The sequence below is a fragment of the Balearica regulorum genome, chromosome 3 (assembly GCF_011004875.1).
Source record: "Balearica regulorum gibbericeps isolate bBalReg1 chromosome 3, bBalReg1.pri, whole genome shotgun sequence".
Classification (NCBI taxonomy): Eukaryota; Metazoa; Chordata; class Aves; order Gruiformes; family Gruidae; genus Balearica; species Balearica regulorum.
The window spans coordinates 57,534,682-57,554,838 of NC_046186.1; the positions used below are offsets into that span (position 1 = coordinate 57,534,682).

The 20,157-nt window shown below is 43.5% G+C and overlaps 1 protein-coding gene across 1 annotated transcript in view; it reads left to right on the plus strand.

The window, feature by feature from the left end:
* The first annotated feature begins 1,473 nt into the window (after window positions 1–1,473).
* CLVS2 (clavesin 2) overlaps window positions 1,474–20,157 on the plus strand; it is a 55,881-nt gene continuing 37,197 nt past the window's right edge. The window contains exons 1-2 of the mRNA XM_010311007.2: window positions 1,474–2,943; window positions 12,994–13,168. Coding sequence (XP_010309309.1) covers window positions 2,555–2,943; window positions 12,994–13,168 — 564 coding nt within the window. The 5' untranslated portion in view covers window positions 1,474–2,554. The remainder of the gene's footprint in view (window positions 2,944–12,993; window positions 13,169–20,157) is intronic.

The window sequence follows — 20,157 nt, forward strand, 5'->3', positions numbered from 1 at the left end:
CATAGCAAGAGCAAAGGAAAACAAAGATTTAAGAATAATAGAAAATAATCGTTAAAAAAAAAAGGCACAAACTATTTCTGGAGAAATAACTGCTCTAAGAAAAAGTTATTGACCCAGATGAATCACATCTACATAAGGGGGCTAATTTAGAGGCATTTTATCAAAGAGAAATAGGCATTTCTAGGGAGTGATTCAGTCCTTAAGTAGACTGCGTATCTTTCTCCCTTGTGAGGCATCTCAAAGCACATAGTGAAATTCAGACGGAATAAAGCTGGGCCACGACGACTGGGCACTAACGGACCGGTCCTTCCAACAGGTTCTGCCTTTAGCTAGGCCACTGGAGATCCAGCACCCAGCTCAGTAAGGACTGGTGTTTCTGCCTGCCCTTCCAGCCACCCTTACTGCAGGTATTTTGAGATCAGGCAGCTATGAAGAAATGGGTAAAACTTGACCGTTACTTAGCACAAAGAAGGGATCTGGTGAAGAACTGCAAAACCCTATAAAGCCCTAAAAAACCAAACCCTACCTTTAGCCCCCAGAATGACGATTTTGCCACCTAACTACCACTCGCTGCATAGACTCGTGCTCAGAACATGCTCATTGCTGAGGGCTCCCGCCTGCTGCTGAGCTCATCTGTTTCATCTGATGATGGTCTGCAGAAAATGCAGTGTATCATTTAAATGTTTTTATGGGTATCTTCATCTGCCTGAGAATGCATACTATACTTCCTGCTGGTGTATTCCCCCTATATCCTCTCTGTACGGATCAGTGATCTCAGTGCCTTTTCAATGATTCAGCTTGTGCGCTCTGGCTATGTCGCCTTAGGAAAGAAGCCCAATGCAAAGAAATGCTCTTCCTATAGGAAGGAGGAGGAGGCACATGCTATGGGTTTTCCCGTGTTTGCAATATCTTTCACGTAAACTTGATTTAAAGGCATATTTTCATCGGAAAGGTCAAGTCCCTCAGGCAAAGGTCAAATGTTCTTCAGTGGGAACTTTTCTTGAAAGCAGACTGCAGAATCAAACTTTCCTGCATGAAAAATGGCATCTTTCCTCACTGAAATATTCAACGTACAGAAGCAGGATATTTTTGCCCTTTGCAATATAATGCAACTTAAGACACGCTGCCTCCTACACGAGGCCAAAAATGAGGGTTGCTTTATTTTATTCCCAGGTTTTTAAGCTCGCAATGTTTCACGTTGAGAACTCCAGTTGAAAGAGAGGATGGCAAGTAAAGACAACGCTTGATGACCAGGTCTCGCCACTGACCTGACTCCGTGGGATGCTCTGCGGGGTCTTACGTGCGGCCCAGCTGATCGAGGGCCCCCGTAGCCCCCCGGCCACCGCCTCCCTCCGCTCCCCGCCCCCGCCTCCACAGGGCAACCACCATCTTGTTCCGCGCAGCCCCGGCGCAAGCGTCCGCGGCGCGGCTCTGCGCAGCGCCCCTCCACCGCGGAGATCCGCGGTGCGGCCGCAGTCCCCCCACCCCCGGGGCGGGCCGGGCCCGGCACTGCGCGGGGGGGGCGGGGAGCGGAGCACGGCCGCCTGTGCGCTGCCTCCGCGCCCGCCTCTCCCCGATCTTCCGCGGGGGCGGCTCCCGCGGGGCGTGTTCGGCGGCCGGTGCGCGGCGGCGGAGGGCAGGTGCTGCTGCGCGCGTGTGCGTGTGTGTGCGTGTGCGTGTGTGTGCGTGTGTGTGTGTGTGCGTGTGTGTGTGTGTGCAAGGCGGGGCGGCGCGGCAGGCAGCCCCGCGCCGGCTGGTGCCATCTGGGAGCCGGGGCGTGGAGCGGAGGAGGGCGCAGGAGGGGGACGAGCATCCTCAAGGCCGAGGCTCCGTTTGTCTTTCCGAGCTCCGCGCCGGCGAGCGGGAGGCTCTTCGGTACTGTTACCGGCCAAGTACCTGCGGATCGGCTTGCTTCCTCCTCGCTGGTTATATTTTTTTGTTTCGTGGTGTTGTGGTGGTTTTTTTTTTTTTTTTTAATTAACCCTCCCTCAAATCCAGGGAGACGCTTCTGAAGCGGGGCGAGCGCTGATCTTACGTAAATGGTGCTGCTCCAGGGAGGGCAGCCCCCCTGCCAGCCCCGGGCCGGGGGAGCGCCCCCGGGCGCCGCTCGCCCTGCCTAGCGGCCGGGTTCCTCGCTGCCGCTGCAGCCCGGCCTGAGATCCGCACCAGCACCGGCGGGGGCGAGCGGCAGCCGGGAGCCCCCAGCCCCGTCCTCGGCGGGTTTCGGCGCCTCCGCGGACCGGCTGCGGGGATGATGCGGCGCGTCGGACCCCGCGGCGGGGAGGGCGCTATGTCAGAGAGATAACGCGCCTCCGCCAGCAGCCCGGGGGCAGTCTCGGTGCCAGCCCCCCCGGGACCTGGCTGCCTGGGAGCCGCTCGCTTCTCGGCGGCCGGACTGGCAGCGGCGGCGGGGCCGGGGAGCGGCGGGGCGAGGCCCGGCGGGGCGGGGGAGCGGCGGCCGGCCGTGCCGGGGCACCCCGCCTCCGGGGGGCAAGAGCCCAGGAGGCTGAGGAGCGCAGGCAGCAGAGGCGGGGAGGAGGAGGAGGGCAGCGCCATGACTCATTTGCAAGCAGGTCTCTCCCCGGAGACTCTGGAGAAAGCCCGGCTGGAGCTGAACGAGAACCCCGACACCTTGCACCAGGACATCCAGGAGGTGCGGGACATGGTGATCACCCGGCCGGACATCGGCTTCCTCCGCACCGACGATGCCTTCATCCTGCGGTTCCTACGGGCCAGGAAGTTTCAGCACTTCGAGGCGTTTCGCCTCCTGGCCCAGTACTTTGAGTATCGCCAGCAGAACCTGGACATGTTCAAGAGCTTCAAGGCCACAGACCCGGGCATCAAGCAGGCGCTGAAGGATGGCTTCCCTGGCGGGCTGGCCAACCTGGACCACTACGGCAGGAAGATCCTCGTCCTTTTTGCTGCCAACTGGGACCAGAGCAGGTAAATGCAGAGACACCCACCCGCCTTAACCCCTTCTTTCCTCGGGCAATGCGTGGGAAAAGCTGTGACATATCAGGGCGAGGAGGGGTGGGCAGCAGGGACACACCCGGCTCTGCCCACGGGGGGCTGGGCAGCAGCCTGGGAAGCAGAGGGAGAAGAGAAAGAAGAAATGTATTTTGTAGCTTAGGGCCTTTTCAACCCTCTCATCCTTTAGGCTCTGAATTTTGGGACGGAAGTGGGAACTGCTCGGGTGCTCTTCTCACCTGGCTAGTATGAGGTTTACACCCTTCTGCCTCCCCTTAGCCAAAGTGAGCTGGCACAGTAGATCATGCACTTATCCCCCTGACAAAGGCTGGTTGCACTCTCTGTGCTGGTCTTTCTGCTTCAGCACACACAGAGCTGCTCAGGTGCCATAGGAGAAAGTGGGAGATGCTGTGTGTAGGACAGGAGTATCCATCATGGCTTTTGAGCTGAAAAGTTTGCCTGTGCAGGAAACTGAGACTCCAAATCCTTTCCCTCAGCTAACGAAAGTGCTTCCTGAGCCACCTGGAAATGCCAGGATGGAAGTTACAGTAACCACTTCTTTTCCCCACTCCTGCTGCTCCAAGTGTGAATAATAAGATGCAAGCACACAAAGCTTTGGTAGCAAATTGAAGGAGGCTAGTGCAGTCCCTAGAACAATTTCTGATCCCTTTTGGATCTGCTCTAGCCTGAAGATGACTTAGCACACTGACCCAAAAGCTGTCTCCCATCAAGGCCCTTTCTTTTAGCAATTGGCTTGATACTGTGTGACACTATTTGGTTATTCTAAGTATCTCATTGGGTGTCATGCCCAGTTTCTCCTGCAGTCTAAAATTACATCCACAAAAATTGCTTGCTTTTCAGTACATGCAAATGAATGAATCCATTAAGAATGAACTCTAAAGCCTACTCCTGTGAGCACTGCATGGCTTCCCTAGGCTCCCAACCTGAGGGCAGGGTTAGGATCTGAAGCACTTCTTAGTGAGAAAACTTAAAATCTTGCTAGTTGCCTTCACATGAACCCAAACCGTCTTTTGTGCAGTCAGCATGGGCCGGGCACAGGCAGTGCGGCGTGTTCAGTGCAGATATCCCAAGCTCAGCTATTTTGAAACATGAGGAGGGCACAAACAGGTAGCAGTGTGGATAGAAATGACAAAATTTGGGGGATTGTCATACTCAAGCCTGCCCTTTAAGTATGTGTAGCTGTTCTCTTGCAAGCTGTGTCAATAGCCATCGCAGGGAGTGATCCCACAGCTCCCTGCAGCAATCGGTGTTGCAGCTAGGGATGGGTCTCTGCCTGAAGGGCTGCTGGCCCATCGTGGCTTTCCTCCTCTCCAGACAGGGTGGCCACATCCACACTGCCTACGTGCTGAGTTTCCTGGCCCTTGCTAACCCATGAATCATGCCCAGGCACTGGGAGAAAGCTGTCTGGCACAAATCAAAACTGCCCACGACCAGGCTAACAACTAGAAAGGATGGATGAACATACGCAGAGCTGGGGCCAGCATCCTTTTCCTGCTTCAGTTTTCTGGCAGATGGAGCCAAAGAAGCCGAGTGAGGAAGCAGTGGTGATGAGGCTAAGGACTCTCTGAGTGGGCTTCATTTCCCACATAAGGACCAGGTCAACTTTTTATTTTAAAAACAGCTCCACAAAATCTTAAAAATCCCCAAATGATGAATTATCCAAGACATGGATATTTAGGCCATTTATTAAGTCATACGTCTGCCATGAAGAAGTTCCCTTGTTAAAGGTAGTGTGACCTACTCTGTACTCTTACTTCTCATTAACGAAAAAACCCCAAAGCTTTATGTGACGCTTTTCACATCATTACTTCCTAGTTAAAAGAATACCAAGAATTAGAATTCAGAGATAAAGCAGCTTTTAAAAAATAATTGCCATGTGAAAAAAAAGGTTTATTTTCTTCTTAATTTTGGATATGCTGATATTTAAATTACATGAGATCAGCTGACACAACAGTCAATTTATTATGATCTTTTTCATGAAGTCCTATTGGTAAAATTATTATTTATGATATAATATGGAAGTGACTGGGGTACACAGGGGTACCTAATGGCCATGTTTGTACTTGGATTCCTATTGCTCTTCAGCATTGCCCACCCACGGTATGCCTCTCCTCCAGAGCGAGGGATTTGTTTTCAGATAGACCACTCAGACAAAGGGGAGAGAGCTGAAGCCCAGCTGCGGGGAGTGGCTTGCTCCAAGGCACATGACAAGCCAGTGACAGATCTGGGAATGGAGCTAGGTCACTCTTTTCTAATTAATTTAGTGTCTACCATTATCCGATGTTCAGCAACTGAACCTGGGGAGCATTGTGTATGGAACGTATATTAGAGCTGCTACGCAATATGTCTCAAGCTTATGCCTTAACTGACTTGAGATCTTATAGTACGTAAACCTGTGCTCCTCTTACAGCAACACTGGGAGGATTACTTTGTGAAGTCTCTCTTGTTAGGGCCTCTTCGTATGCTTCATAAACTAAGTTAATAGAACACAGCAAGCCTCCAAATTTATCGTGTGTACGACTTATTATGGCCAGTATGTAACAATTAGGAATAAAAAGTTCCAATTTGTTATTTAAATGAATAGAAGACATACTATAGATGATTTATATAGCACCGGCAGCCTATGATTTACATAGTTCCAATTAGAAAGAAAAGCGTGGGAGGCAGAAATTTCCTATGGTAAAACAAGCCTGTGTACTAGATGTTAAATCATTAAATCAAAGCAGGGCCTGAAAACTGTACCAGATGTCCTACCATCTGAACAACTAAATCAGACAAGTATTTAAAACAAACAAACAAATAAAGGAAAGGTGAAGGATAATGCATCGAGTAGCCTGGTAGCTTTTCAATGGGACCCTGCCTAACTCTCCATCCTGTCTCTCCTGTGGGGAAAGTGAGGATGGGTGGCATTCCTGCCAGGGGGCTGGGTAGCACTCGGGAGGCATCAGCCTTCCCTATTAGCTTCCAGATTGTTGATTCTTAACTACATTTGGCTTGTAGGTGTGTACGTGCATCTGAAGACTCCCTTTTTCTTAATGTGTCCAGCTGGTGAAGTTTTTTTTTTTTCAGTTAATTGTACTATTAACTTTAACTCTCAGCAGCGAAGGATCTGTTGTCATGCATGTTCTTCTGTATGCTTCGTGGCACCTGTACACAAATTCCCTAGGAAAATCAGTCCATTTTGATGCTGTTTCTTTGAAATATTTCCCAATATTAATTATCTCAGATTTTTTTCCTAGAAAAAAGCACAGCAGAAGAGAGCAGTGATAGCTAGTTCCTATCTGTGTCACAGTGACCCAGTCAGCTCCCACCATCCTCAGTGAATATGGTAATCCACTGTGCTCATTACCATTAGCTCTGCTGTTGCATCAGATGATTTACAGCAGGGCAAAGACCAAGTCCACTGGTTTGCTTTCAAAACTATGCTTTCATGTACAGAAGTGCTATAAACTTTTTTTTTTCTGCCCATTAAATGAAAATTTAAATTCTGTAGCTATTAGGAGGCTGGTCTGCTCTTCATCTCACTATTAACCACAGGCGAGTTGGCAGGGTATTTTTCAAGCTCTGATGATGGAGACAATGCTAACAATGATAACATATTAACAATAACAAAATACCTGGTTAATAGAGTCAATTTTTGTTTGGAAGTAATATATTTCAAATAATAATTATTAACTACTGCAAACACTCATTTTTTCTACAGTTTCTCCTGCAGACTGATGCTGTCTTATTGTTTCCTAGCTTTTCCCCAGGTATCCGTATCTGCCTATTATCACTTGTATTTAGACTGTGAGTGTTTTGGCTAGGGATCTTTTTGATCAATGCTAATGTAAAATTTAGGTCAGCTGAATCTTCATCCCTGGCTGTGTCTGTTAGACACTGGGCTAACATAAGGAGTAATGAATGGTATTAAATCTGAATCTAAAAGCTAATCTGGTAAAATATTTGAAGCAGTTTCTATTTTTCTATGCATTTTTGTGATACTGGTGATGCTTTTTGTTTTTAGAATAAGGGCCCTGAGGGCATACTGCCACTATTGAAGCAGAATAGCTATAAGAGAAGTTTTGATCCTCCATCTTTTCAGCATTCAAATCTGTACCCAGATTGACAAACCAAGGAGATCTGAGACATCATTTCTAGGTACTCCTTTGTGCATCTTGAGGGCTCTTGTTTCGCTGAAATTCTAAAAATATTGAGCCAGAGCAGTAGGTTAGAAATGGGATGATGGCTCAGGGACTTGACCAGCTTTCTCTTGTAAACCACAACGGCACAAGAGCTCATTTGACAGAAACGTTTACTTGTCAAAATGGTGATGAGCTTAAAATACAGACTGTGCATTCCTTACATATTTGGGGCCTTCAGGAGACATGTGGCTTAAATTCAAGCAAAGAAGACTTACCATTTGTCTCTTCTAGTTAACAGTTTCTATCCTGAGAGGCAAACTCATGCCACTCAGTTTTAATTCTCAGAATAACTTGGAATTTCTTGATATTGGGGGGGGGGGGGGAAGATGACAAATAGCAATAGAGATAGTAGGGCAACTCTGCCAAATATGAATTGACTGGAACCAGAATCTGGTTAAACAGATGATAGGGTGGATGCCACCCATCGTCAAGAACATAAAATATTGAAAATGGCTGACACAGCTGGATTTGACATGAGGCACCTGTATCCTGCATTCTCCCTGTCTCTTCTCTTTCTGTTGGCCTGGTGGAAATCACAGTGGCCTCTGGGGGTGAAGAGAATGCTTAGACCACAAAACCAAGAGGTGAAGCTGAAAGATCATAGTGAAGTACTACCAAGAGTTGGTAGCAGTATCTGCCAGACTGTTTTTCCCAGAAATCCTTGGAAAGCCTTGGAATCTTTTCATGTCCCATAAAAAATTCTCAAAGAACTTTTCATTTCTTTAAAGGGGAAATTGCTGCCACTGTTAAATTATGAGACAGCGAGGTACCTACCTAGTTAATTGTTTGAGCTGTTCTGTTCTTGACAAATCGAGACCTCAGTGAGGCATTATCCTAGAAAGCTCTGTTGCTGTCGTGGTAGTAATGGTAGCCATCCCAAAGCATTTGAAAGAATCACTGTCAGTGTGGCTATTAACTTGTCAAGCCTTCCCAGGCTCATTGCTTTAAAGTCAACCTGAATGAAAAATTTGAAGAGGTAGCAGAGTGTGTCCCTGCTCATTTGAACTCAAGCTGGGACTCACATAGACAAGGAACAGTAAGAGTGCATTATATATGTTTTAACATATTTCCAGCATTTGTTATTCACATTAACAACTGGGCTAAAAATGTTGCCTAAGCTCTCCATTGAATTAAGCATGCCTCTATAAATAGAGGGCATTAAATACATTTAAATTAACCGTGAGTTCTTGATTATCGTAGCAATTAGTAATACCTTGCTAGTTACAATATGTCCCATAAGAGTCTATTTAAACAAGTGAATGCAACTGAATTTAGCCATAAGTAAATAAGAATTTATTTCTGCACAGCCTAACTCCAGGCTACAACAGAATGTGCACTGCAGCAAATCTGGCCCAGCACACCCTACGTACCTGACAGCACTGGAGCAGTCATTGTAAAACTGGGGCCAGGGCAAAATGAGGGGCTTGCTGTCCCCTAAATACACGCTGTTACTTAACACAGATGATTGGTAAGAATAAAACAATACCATCTTCCCCCTCAGACTGAACACCACGGTCTCTTAAAATTAAAGGCTAATATGTTGATTTTTTTTTTTTTAAAATTTTTTTTTCTCTTTAAAGTAGAAAGGCAGTCAAAGCCATCTTGGACCAAATTTATTTCACACTTACTAGCTTATCCCATTTTTGTCACTTTTGATTTGTTATATTTCTGTATCTCTATGAAAAGTAATTAATTCAGTGTGGAAGAAAACTTTCAGCAACACAATCTAGAGTAATTTTTCCCACCTTCTTTTTATGTAGTATTTTAATTTCCCATAAGTCCAGCCAAAGATGGAGTGTATTTTATGGCAGAGCCATAAAATCCTGGTGCTGACATGAGCAGTAGTAGCAGTGAGGTGTAATGTTGGACAACATGAGGCTAGAGTGGATTAAAGATGAGTCTTTATGCAAATAATTCTATGGTGTGTGAAAGCTTCAGTATAATTTATTTAATAATGTTTCATTTGCTTGTGCTGTTCAGCTGATACTTTCAATACTCAGCTTGCCATTTGCACCACCTAAGATTTCATCCATCACACTGGGTTTACATTTCTGGCTTGCCTCGGCATGTGTCGAGAGTAAAAGCTGCTTTAAATATCCAGTAATGGATTTGTCTTTCTTGTCTGGTTTTCTGTACTGTACTTAAGTAAGGTATCAAAACCAAGAGAAGAGGTCCATTACAGAATGAAGGATGGCTCCTATCTTCAACTAATTGCCCTGAAGGGGATTTGAGGTGGGAGGCTTAGTTGTGAGGGACGTGTCCCAGTATACTCCTGATGTGGCTTTTTAGACTTAAATAGCACTTTGGATACCTTCCTCTGGCAGAAGATACTCTTGCTTGCTTTTGGCTAGCCCTGTGTTCTTCAGGGCTTGTTTCCACGGAGAGAACAACCTTTTGTCTTTTTCAGTGGGTAAACATACAATATCATCACAGTCCAGCCCTGTGACCGTTGGTTACTTGCTGTGGTGGCTGAAATCCTGGTCTCATTGGTGCCTGACAGTTTTCCTGTTGACTTGACTGAATTCAGGACATGATCAGGTGTATTTGTGTTTACATGTATACATCTATATATTTATCACTTAGGAATATATAAAAGCATTTTATGGCCAGTCTTAGAGACCTGACTGGCCTCATAAACAAAGAATCTTTATGTCTAATGCACCAGGTTTCTAGCAGCCTGGTGCCACTAGGGAGCTGTTAGTCCGAGGCCTGTGACGTCTTTCGGAACTCCCTAGGGAGGATGTTAGAGACCTACATCGGGAACTTGGGACCCATCTTCTTGGGCTGGATATAGGGTGCTTGCAGCAGGCTTCTGCTTTGTGGAGCTCTTCTGGAGCATGAGATCCTCTGAATGAGGAAGCATAAATGTCAAGTGGGGTTGAGGCTAATTTTAGGATTTGAGTATTTCTAATGTTTGTTTCTTGTATGAGCTCTGATAGATGATCTTCCTCAGACTGAGGCATTAGCTATTCTCCCAATGTCTCACCTGATGTAATTTCCTTCCCAGTGCACTGTTTCCCCTGGGAAGACCTTTTACAGGGTGTATCTCCATCTAATTTCATGAAGCGATATGAAAAAATAGTATTTCAGAGACCTCTGCCACCTTGTGGAGGTAACCAGGGGTTTGAAGGCAGTTGGCCGCACTCTGATCCCAGCCCCAACCCTGAACACGACTTTGTAAGCCTTCTTCTCTCAGGCTAAGTGCATGTTTTAATCCTGATGCTGGCAGTTGTACAAAATGCATGTCGTACAGGGGATTTTTAGTTCCCATGTTGATTAGGTCCACTGTCGGTGCACCAGTGTTGTATTGGTTAGGTAGACTGGTGTGCAGATACACCAGGCAAACTCAGACCTTTTTAGTGCCAGTAAAACCGTCTGTAATCTTCATGCTGCCAAAAACTCCCTACAGATCCCATTTTACATGCACAACCTCATTTGGGAAAGAGCCGATGAACGATTTCATTTTTCCTCAGGTTGCTCTTTGCACTGCGGCGCTGGGGGTGTTTGTTTGTTTGTTTGCTTATTCAGAGGCCTCGGCTGCAGCGGTGGCATTTTCCCCGCGTGTCCAGCGGTTGGGCTTGGGGGAGCTGCTCTGCTTTGGGGGGAGGGGGAGCATCAGCTGCCCCACGCCCGAGGCGTTGGGTCTGCCACAGCAGCCCCTGTGCCCCCAGGCAGGTTTGCTTGGGGCAAGCAGGGTGCTCCGGGTTTGCTTCACTGTGCCTACTGCAAAAACGGGGACCTGGCCTAACAGTTCTTTAATGATCAAATCACGCTAGCAATTTCAAGGATCCAGGTTTTGAACGTTTTCCTTCAAAATAGGTTTTAAGGCATGTCCTTTTTTCCCCAATGGACAAAATTCCATTTACAGAAATGGTCTTTTTTTTTTTTTTTTTTTTCTCCATGCCAAAAAGAAATACAGAATTTTAGTGTTCTGAGGATTTCCATAGGGAAATTACAGAGAAGAATTTTTCTTGCGCCGTTTCCTCTCCCAGTTGAAGAAAACTGAACAAAAAAGACTGAGCATGCCAAACTTCCTGTAAACCTCAGATCTCAGAAAAGTAAAGCCTTAGAAAAAAGTTAAATCTCAGAAAAGTGACGAGGAGAGGAGTGAATATGAAAACTTTTACCTCAGTCAACAAAACCCAATTGAAAAGAAAATAAGGGTTTCCAAAATGAAGAGAAGAATAATGTAAAACAATGCTTCCCCTAATGTTTTCTGGGGAAAACACACTTTCTCTTGTTCACTTGTGTTAGGCTGACATTAAGATAGTCCTTTGCTAGTCCCTTTCCTAGGAATGCATAGTTGGGAAGTTCACTGAGGTTTAGCTGGCTAAAAAAAAAAAAAAAAAAAAGAAAGATGGGAGGAGTCAGCTAGAGCAGATTAATTTCATTTGTGTTATTTCCTTGTGCAGATACTTTCAAAATATAGTTATGTACTCAATGGAACAGTGTGTATTGTATTAAAGCAAGTAGAATTCAGTATAATTTAATGTAATTTCTAAATAGGCACACAAGCTCTTTGCTACATATGCAGTATGGTGAAGATTTCCCTGGGGACTCATAATTTTGAGAACTTCTATGTTTGATGCCATCAGGGACACTTTTATTCTGGAATATTCTGGTTTAGCTGTCTAATGCAGCATCTGATACTGTGGTGCAGACTGGCAAATTTACATCGTTTCAGTAACTATTTATCTTACCTTCAAAAAAAAAAAAGTTACGTATGAAACATAGTTAGCCTGGAAAAAATCAAAAGTTAAACTACTACTTTCATATCTCTTAAAAAAAGCCCAGATAATTCAGGTGTTTTGCCTTTTTTAAAAAAACCCAATAAGCTAAACTGCAAGTTGATTAATAACTCTTTTATATGGCAGTCTAAAGATGACATTGGTGTATATATTTAAGCTATTCAGCTGCTGTATTAGGTGCTTTAGCTTCAAAAAAGACAGATTATACTCAACAGGCTTTGGCAATATGGAATTATGTCTTCTTTTACAAGGTCATCGATCTAAGAAAAGATTATGTACATGTATGTAAACCACATAATTAGATATTGTAGGTGGCATCTTTGTAACCCCAAATTTAATGTAGAAAATTCTAGGACTGATGAATACCACGTTCCAGACTTACTCCTGAAACCACATGATTTGGTTATACAAAGTACTGAGTATTCAGAAGGCACTGAAGTAACTCTTAAAAGGTTGCTATTGCTCTTAACCAGGAACACCTCAAAGCCCTAGTGTGTGTTACTTTCTGCTTTCAAGATCCTTGAGTAATCAGCCTTCTGTAAAACCCTTTGTAGATTTAAGAGAAAACATTACCTGGAGAGAGGGACAAGGGAAACATGCGGAAACGCCTATTTTAGCTGGTAATTTAGCTGTTATTTCAATCCCTTGGAAAAATATAGGTGGAAAGTTTGGGTCTAGGCTTCAGGTGTTAGACTCAGGTTTTGTTTTCATTACAATTTTAGAAAAATGCAATTTGCATAGATACGTTAGTACAGACATTTAATAAAATGCATAGATATTAAAGCAGCTTGGGAGTCTACAGAAAAGTTCAAATTTGCTTTTGGTGTGTTATATTCTTGTAGTTTGTTTGGGCTGGCTGATGGTTTAGATGTACATAATCCTGCTTCAGAGGATTTTAACTAATTGAACTTTTGAGACTTTCCCAGATTTACATACCCACGACTCCTGAGGGTACGTTTGTACTCCTTTGATTTAAAGTTTTGACAAGCAGTACAAAGGAAGAATGCTCAGAGCTTCTCCACGTCCGCAGTCATTGCTCCTTTCCTAACCAAATCTCCCCTTAACGTTCACAGGTACACACTGGTGGATATTTTGCGCGCCATACTTCTTTCTTTAGAAGCCATGATAGAAGACCCTGAGCTTCAAGTGAATGGATTTGTTTTGATTATAGACTGGAGCAACTTCACTTTCAAGCAGGCCTCCAAGCTCACACCAAGCATGCTTAGATTAGCCATAGAGGGCCTTCAGGTAACCTTCTTTTCTTTCTTTTCCCAATTCTACATCATTTTGCAGTTAATTACAAATCCAGGTGGCTAAAAAAACCCAAACAAAACAAAAATCCAAGAACTTCTGAACAACAAGGCTATTAACGCCTTAAGGTAGGGGCACAAGCTAACGCATGAGCTCAGTCACTAACTGCAGTAACTCCCGGTGGGTAGGCTCCTTCTTTGCCATAAATAAGAGGTAACTTTTCTGTCTTTATTCCAAAGTGGCTGGCTTCCTGTAAATTCAGACCGTAGCTTCTGCAGCATCAAGTTAGAAGTAATCAGTTTATCTTGTCATTTTGCAGAGGGCTAATGAAATATGGGTTGCTGCTGCCACACCAGCAGCAGTTGGTTTTTTTCGTTGATTCCATTGGAGACAGGCTCTACATCATTTGTCCTGAAAAGTGTGGAGCACTGTGATTAAACAGTTAGCCGGGACTATTTACTGACTCAAAGTTCTGCATGTGCTTGGCTCTTTTGCTGGGTCAGGATTAATTTGAGCAGCAGCTTCTGGGACTGAGTATACAGTGATTTAAATTTCTTTCTGCTCATTGTAAATGCACTTTACATGGCACAGGCACATTGGTGGAAAGGATACTACATAACTCTTGGCTGTCTCCTATGATCTTTAATGCTTATTAAAATGAAAAACTAGAATCTGTAAAGTAGTTGTTTTCTGTGCAAACTTGAGTTGCTGTGTTAAAAATACCAGTAATTCACTCCTGTGGGGGTGTGCCTTGGTTTTACAAGGACATATATTCCTTTTCTGTGATGTTTTTGTCATTTATACATTTTTATTACTCATAAAACAAAATAACAGCCTTATCTTTGAACTTTCTTCCCTTTGATATTACTATTTTTGAAGAAATTTGGGTTGCAGGAGTATGGAGTTTTGATCTAAATCTTGAAATGCCTTAACCAGTATTCAGCCTGCTGTTGCACACAGAAGGGTAGTGACGGTCATGAGACAAAGATCTCAATTTTCATTTCATTGTGTGGTTCCATGGTCTTGAGAACTACATTAGAAGGCAGCGGTGAGATCTGTGCTCTAATAGCGCTGCATTTCCTTTTATTGCTTTCAAAGTTGTTTTATTTTTTGTGCTGTTTTTCAAAACTAGCCATTATTTTCTTGTTTAGAACATGAATAAATACTTTAGTAGTCTTTGTTTTTGAATGGTGATGTTTCTTCTTGGACATTAATCAGAGATGGTTATTTTGAGGAGAGCTGCAGTGGATAATTGCATCTGCAAATATGATGGATGACCTACCAAACTTCAGGTGGGCTCTGAGGCTCTGTCTTCTCCTGACATCAGTTGGTTCATTACTGAGTTGAGGTGAAGTCCGTTGGCTTAACTTACCCATGCGCCCAGCTTTGTATGTTCCAGTATCTCAAGTCTGATAGTGGCCGGCACCCAGGGCATCATTTTGTGCCCACTGTCTTCAGTCAACAGGGCATCCAGAGATGTAAAACTGGGCATGAAATGCTGCAGAAGAGGGAATGAGAAGGCACTGAAATGGCAAATGTGAGATAAAACTCTTCCAAAGCTTGAGGAATCTGTCCTAATCTTGACAGGTATTGTTATCTGTAAGCAGCAACATTTACAAGGCCTTTTACCTCAAGTCTTTTGAAGAAATAAATTAGTTGAGCTCTCATAATACGTTGTTTAATTTTCTGTGGAGAACCACTGAGGGAATGAGGGCTAATGTTCTTATACTAGCAAAATTGACTGACTCTGTAGTGATATTTTCCCAGTAGTTATACTACTTGGGGGTTTGTTTGTATTTGATTTCTTTTTTTGTCTTCTTTTTTTTATTTTACTTAGACATTTTTCTGTGTAAAGATATGTTAGAATCAATGGAAGGGACTAAAGACAACTGAGCACCTTGGAGGGACAACCTCACTTCAAAAACAATTGCGACCAGGAAGGAAATCAGAGGAAAGCATGGTGGGAAAGGTGTTACAGAGAGACCCTGGGCAAGGCACAGGTTTATTTGCACCTTCTTGCAAGATTTCATGCCTGAAATGTTACATTCCCTTACCCTCAACATGGACTGCATTTTCTTTTATTTTGGACAAAAAGGTGCATTCTGAATGATGTCAAAGTAAAAAGTGCTTAGTCAGGTAGTGTGAAAAAGAACAACTCACACACACTGTTTATTTATAATCTTTGTAAATACTCTCTGTTTAATCAGAAAAATGGAATTTACTTTGGCTTATAAGATTTAACAGGGCTCAAGATGTTGAACTTTACCATTTGGGGAATTTAAATATTTGTGTTACTTGGGTGGAAAGGGACAGGGAAAGTGGGATTAGTGACCGCTGAATTTGATGTTAACCAAATCCCTTTGCCTTCTGAATGAAATCTAGTAAATTTGCATTATATTTGCTTAGCTTCCATGGTGAGCAGAATATTCAATATGGTATGTACCAATGAGAGTTGATTACAAGCTATGGCATTTCTGGGCTCTTCACAACTGCTTGTTTATTAGGCAATTGCTTTTGAAATAAGTAAATATATACAGTTTTCTACATGAGGCCAGTTCTGCTATACAGTTTGTCTGCATATCTGTGTTAAATGGGAGTATGAAAAGAATCATACCCCTAACTGACTTGTATACATTAGAAAAACCTCCTAGCTATTTGTTTGCAGGAAAACAGCCTTTTGGCCATGGAATTTTTAATGTTAAAGAACAGTGATTATCTGTAAACATGATCTATCTGGATCAGGTGCCTCGGAGTACCTAAGAGCTCAGAGCTGTGAAACCTGAGCAGGAAAACATTAGTTGAGATGTGAGACCAAAACCCATGCCCTGACTTCAGCACCTTGTGTTGGTTCTCCCTAGCATATTCAATGTGCAGGTGTTTGTGAATCCCAGTCTTCAGGTGACCACTTTTCCCCATTCATTGATTTCTGTAGCCAAACACTGATTTTGGGCTTGTGAAGGAGCTCATGTTGCTCAGCAGCTGGGCTCCTGAAAGCAGGGAGTGTTACAACATTGTGCGTTGCAACACCCGAGTGCCTTGAATAAGTACATTTCAATTTTGAAAAACTTTACAAAATTTTGCCTCTTTTCACCAGCAAGAGGTTACAGTGTGTGTAGTTCAGCTAAGTTTCCCATAGAAAGGAGAACTCTTGAGAGCTCAGGAAAAAACCATCCCTAACTTTCCATAGACAGTGATGAACTCTAAGCACTTACCACACAAGAATGACACTGATAAATATCTCTATGAAAATATCATCTTAATACATAATGTTGGTCAAAAAAGCAGATCAAATGTTAGGAATTTTGGGGAAAGGAATGGACAGCAGGGAACACGGTGAAGCCGCCATGTTGTGGATGCTTCTGTTTTTCTGTCTCAGAAAGACTACTGTAGGACTGAAGGGCAAAAAAACCTGAAAGGTATGGGCTGGTTTCTGTATAAGGAACAACTAAGTTGTCTGGGATTCTTCTGAATGGAAGAAGAAAAACTACGGGGAGAAACTACAGATATCTGTAAAACCATAGGATCACAGGATAATTGAGGTTGGAAGAGACCTCAGGATATCAGCAAGTCCAACCTTCTTCTTAAAGTAGGGTCCCTTATGAAGTCAGACCAGGATACAAACAAGGTCATAGATGACTGGAGTGAGCGGACAAGCTGCAGATGTTATTTGTTACCTCCATTTTAAGAAATGTGCACGATCAGATGATACTAGCAAGAGGCCTGGCTCTTTAGATGACATGGTCACTCTTTGTATCGGGGTAATCCGTGGAACTCCTTGCCATGGGAAATTCTAGGTGCTAAAAGTTTAGTTGTGTTCAGGGAAAAAGGATAGGTTTGTGCAAGAGAAATGAACTGAGGATTAGTAAATAAGTAAAAAACACATTAAAGATCAGAATTCCTCAGGCTGCACATAGTTGAAGATGAGGTGAATATTGACTGGAAATATCACGTATGTTGTCCACACTGTATCTGCTCTAGGGTCTCATTTTTGGCTTCTGTTAAGGACAGGATATGGGGTTAGATGGACTTTTGGTGGGACAAAGTGTATATTCCATGCCCCTTTCCCCCCCTTTTAATAACCTTTCTTTCATTTTACTGCTCCTGGCGCTCCCATGGACCCTCATGCCTGAACACTGAGCTGGGAACACTTGGGCAGAAGGAGGGAGGAGGTTCTGGTTATGATTCTTTTCTTTGTGATAGTCCTTTTGTAGCTACCTGTATGGGCTTTTTATTAAGTATCAAGAGAGCATTGTTTTCACAAAGCAGGTAAAAACAGTGTCAAAGACCAAAAATTCAATTTGAAAATTATATTGAAAGTTGGGGCTTATTATTAACTCTGACAGACAGATTTGGGAGTAATTATAAGTGAGCTTTGCAAAATGGATTTGTGGGTATGCATAAGACACTTTAACTGATTAACTGATATTTAGGATTCTAAAACCTGGAACACTAAATCCTTCTTAAATACTTGATTTCTATTTAGCTCATAATAGTAGTTGCATACATGACAGATTTGTTTTGCATGTTGTCACTCAGGCAGGCTGTACCTCCAAATGCTTTGCAAAACTGTGTAGTTTTGGTGGCTGAATATTAATGCTTTTCCTATAGGTAAAAAGCTGGGGGAAAAGAGCTGATACACATTTAAACTGGGAGCTGAACATACGTGTACAGTCAGCATTGTTGCAGAAGACAGAAGACTCTTGCTTTTGGGTTGAGTATGCTTACAGGAGGAGAGAGCGGTACTGTTGTGGGGGACAAGGCAGGTCTTTCAACTGATGGTGACTTTTTTTTTTGTAACAAAGGAAGGCTTCATGAGCTAAAACAAACTCGTTACTGTGAACATGAAAGCAAAACAGAAAGAACATGAAGACAGCATGCTTGCAGCTACTATCGCTATTTAAAGCATCTTTCAAACAGCTGTTCTTGAGAGTTGTAAGGACAATATCACCAATCAGATTTGCTGCAGCAGTGTAAAGTGGAAATAAGAGAGACCAGAGCATGTACAGTCTGGTGATGAAAGGGACAGAACTTCCTACTCCTCTTTTTCTTTAAGCATGAGCTTCATCAGTACCTTACAGGGAATCTTATCTGAACATCATGGCTGGCTCACATTTCTATTTAGATATCCACAGATAGTGCTCAAATTTCGCCACCTAGTTCTGGACTACATCTATACAACTAGCAGGTTGCAGAGTCACGAATTCGTAAGTCGAGAACTTCCAGAACTAAGGATGCCTCTGAAAACAGTATTTTGACTTCATATAATTACATGGTCATATGCTCTGTGCAGTGCATAAGATTGCTAATAATGAGCTTAAGGAACAGTTACTCAGTACTAGCAATGAGTATCAGTGAGCAGCAAACCACAAAAAAAAGACCTTTAAATGTCTTTGCATCCAAACGTAAAACCATAAAAACCACTCTTGCAGTGCTGGAGTTTTCTGCCAGTTTTTGAGAATAGGGTCCTGACACTTCACATAGTGCTTGGGAGGATATTAAAAAGTAGCAGGCTCAGGCTTTTAATGGGAACATCTTCTGCTTTCAGGAAGGTTAGTAAAGCATGTAGCTGCTTTCATTCATTTTTAAATCAAAGAATTAAGCTGTTTGTAAATGCTACAGTCCCCTGAGCCCAGGACCAGCCCAGAGAATGGAGGAATGTGCTTGTAAACAGCACAATTTTGTACCAGTTCAACTCTTTCTCTAGCAGCAGCAGAATTGGATATTTTTCCTAAGAGCTTGCTGTTTTATGAGAGCTTGCATATATTTGATCTTCTCCACTTGTAAAAAGGCCATCAAAAAGGCTTGCCAGCAATTTACTGTGAAACAGGGTGGACTGGAAGTGATTGCTGTAGCTCCTCACCTGCTGTCTGGATGGTCTTAACCTGCCAGATGAGAAAGGACTTGATGGCTGGAGCTCGAGTTCAGTTGCTTACAGGCATTTCTGTGTAGACATAGCCATTATTCAGTGTGGTCCCAGCTGTTAACCTGTTATCTGCAGACAGAATAATTAATTTCCTTGCCAAATTCTTTTATGGTGCTCATCAGTAAAAAAATTGTTGAATGCCTTTCAAATGGTAATTTATTTATTCTCACAAACACACTTTTAAGATGAGGGGATACTATTATCTCTTCTTTTTTTTTGTTTTTCCAGACAAGAGCTATTCCACTGAAAGATTACTATTAAAAGTGTTTGCTAATTTGGGGTGCCCACTGTGGCAGGCCATGGTCTGATATTCACTCACCTTCTATATGTTTAGAGTTCCGCTGCCATTTTTTTTTTTTTTTTTTTTGATCAGGAGGATTCAAGAATTGTAAAGTCTTGAACCTGAACCCCCAAGCCAGGACCCTGAATTTAGAAATCCTCATTAGCTGCTCTTTGAAAGCATGTAAAGCTGTGTGGGCTGCCACCTCTTTGACCCCCAGAAACTGCCATGTGCCACCTTACTGAAAACCACAAGGCTGCTTAATGGAGTTAAATATCCAGCACCCAGACACTGCCACTGGAGCTGGCGGAGTAACTGCCTGCAGTAGGTTGTCATCCTCCATGTGAACCCGCACGAAAAAGGGAGCGGGCACTTTGCCAGCGTTTTGCAGATATTTGCTGTAAGCAAGGCCTGGCTTTCGTTCAGGCACTTTGATCTAACTGGCACAGACTCTTCTGCCCGTTCCTCCTGCCCGTTTCCCACTGAGCAGCCTTTGCCCCAGTCCTGTTGCTTCCCCAGTTCCTCATCCCACTCCTGTTAACATTGCTTTACTTTGTACTAGTCTTCACTGGTGTGTTTTTTTGGTCTCAGTGTCCTGATGTCATGCTTCAAAACCTCAATCACCATGGGTGACTGCATGGAATATTAAGTTCATCTTATACTCCTTAGGAGATCTCAGTCTTTTGTGGTCTCACTGTCCAAATGCTCTCCCCGTCTGGCATCTAATCAGCTTCAAATCTCCCAACTTCAAATCTCCTCTTAACCAGTGTTCCCACTGCTCTT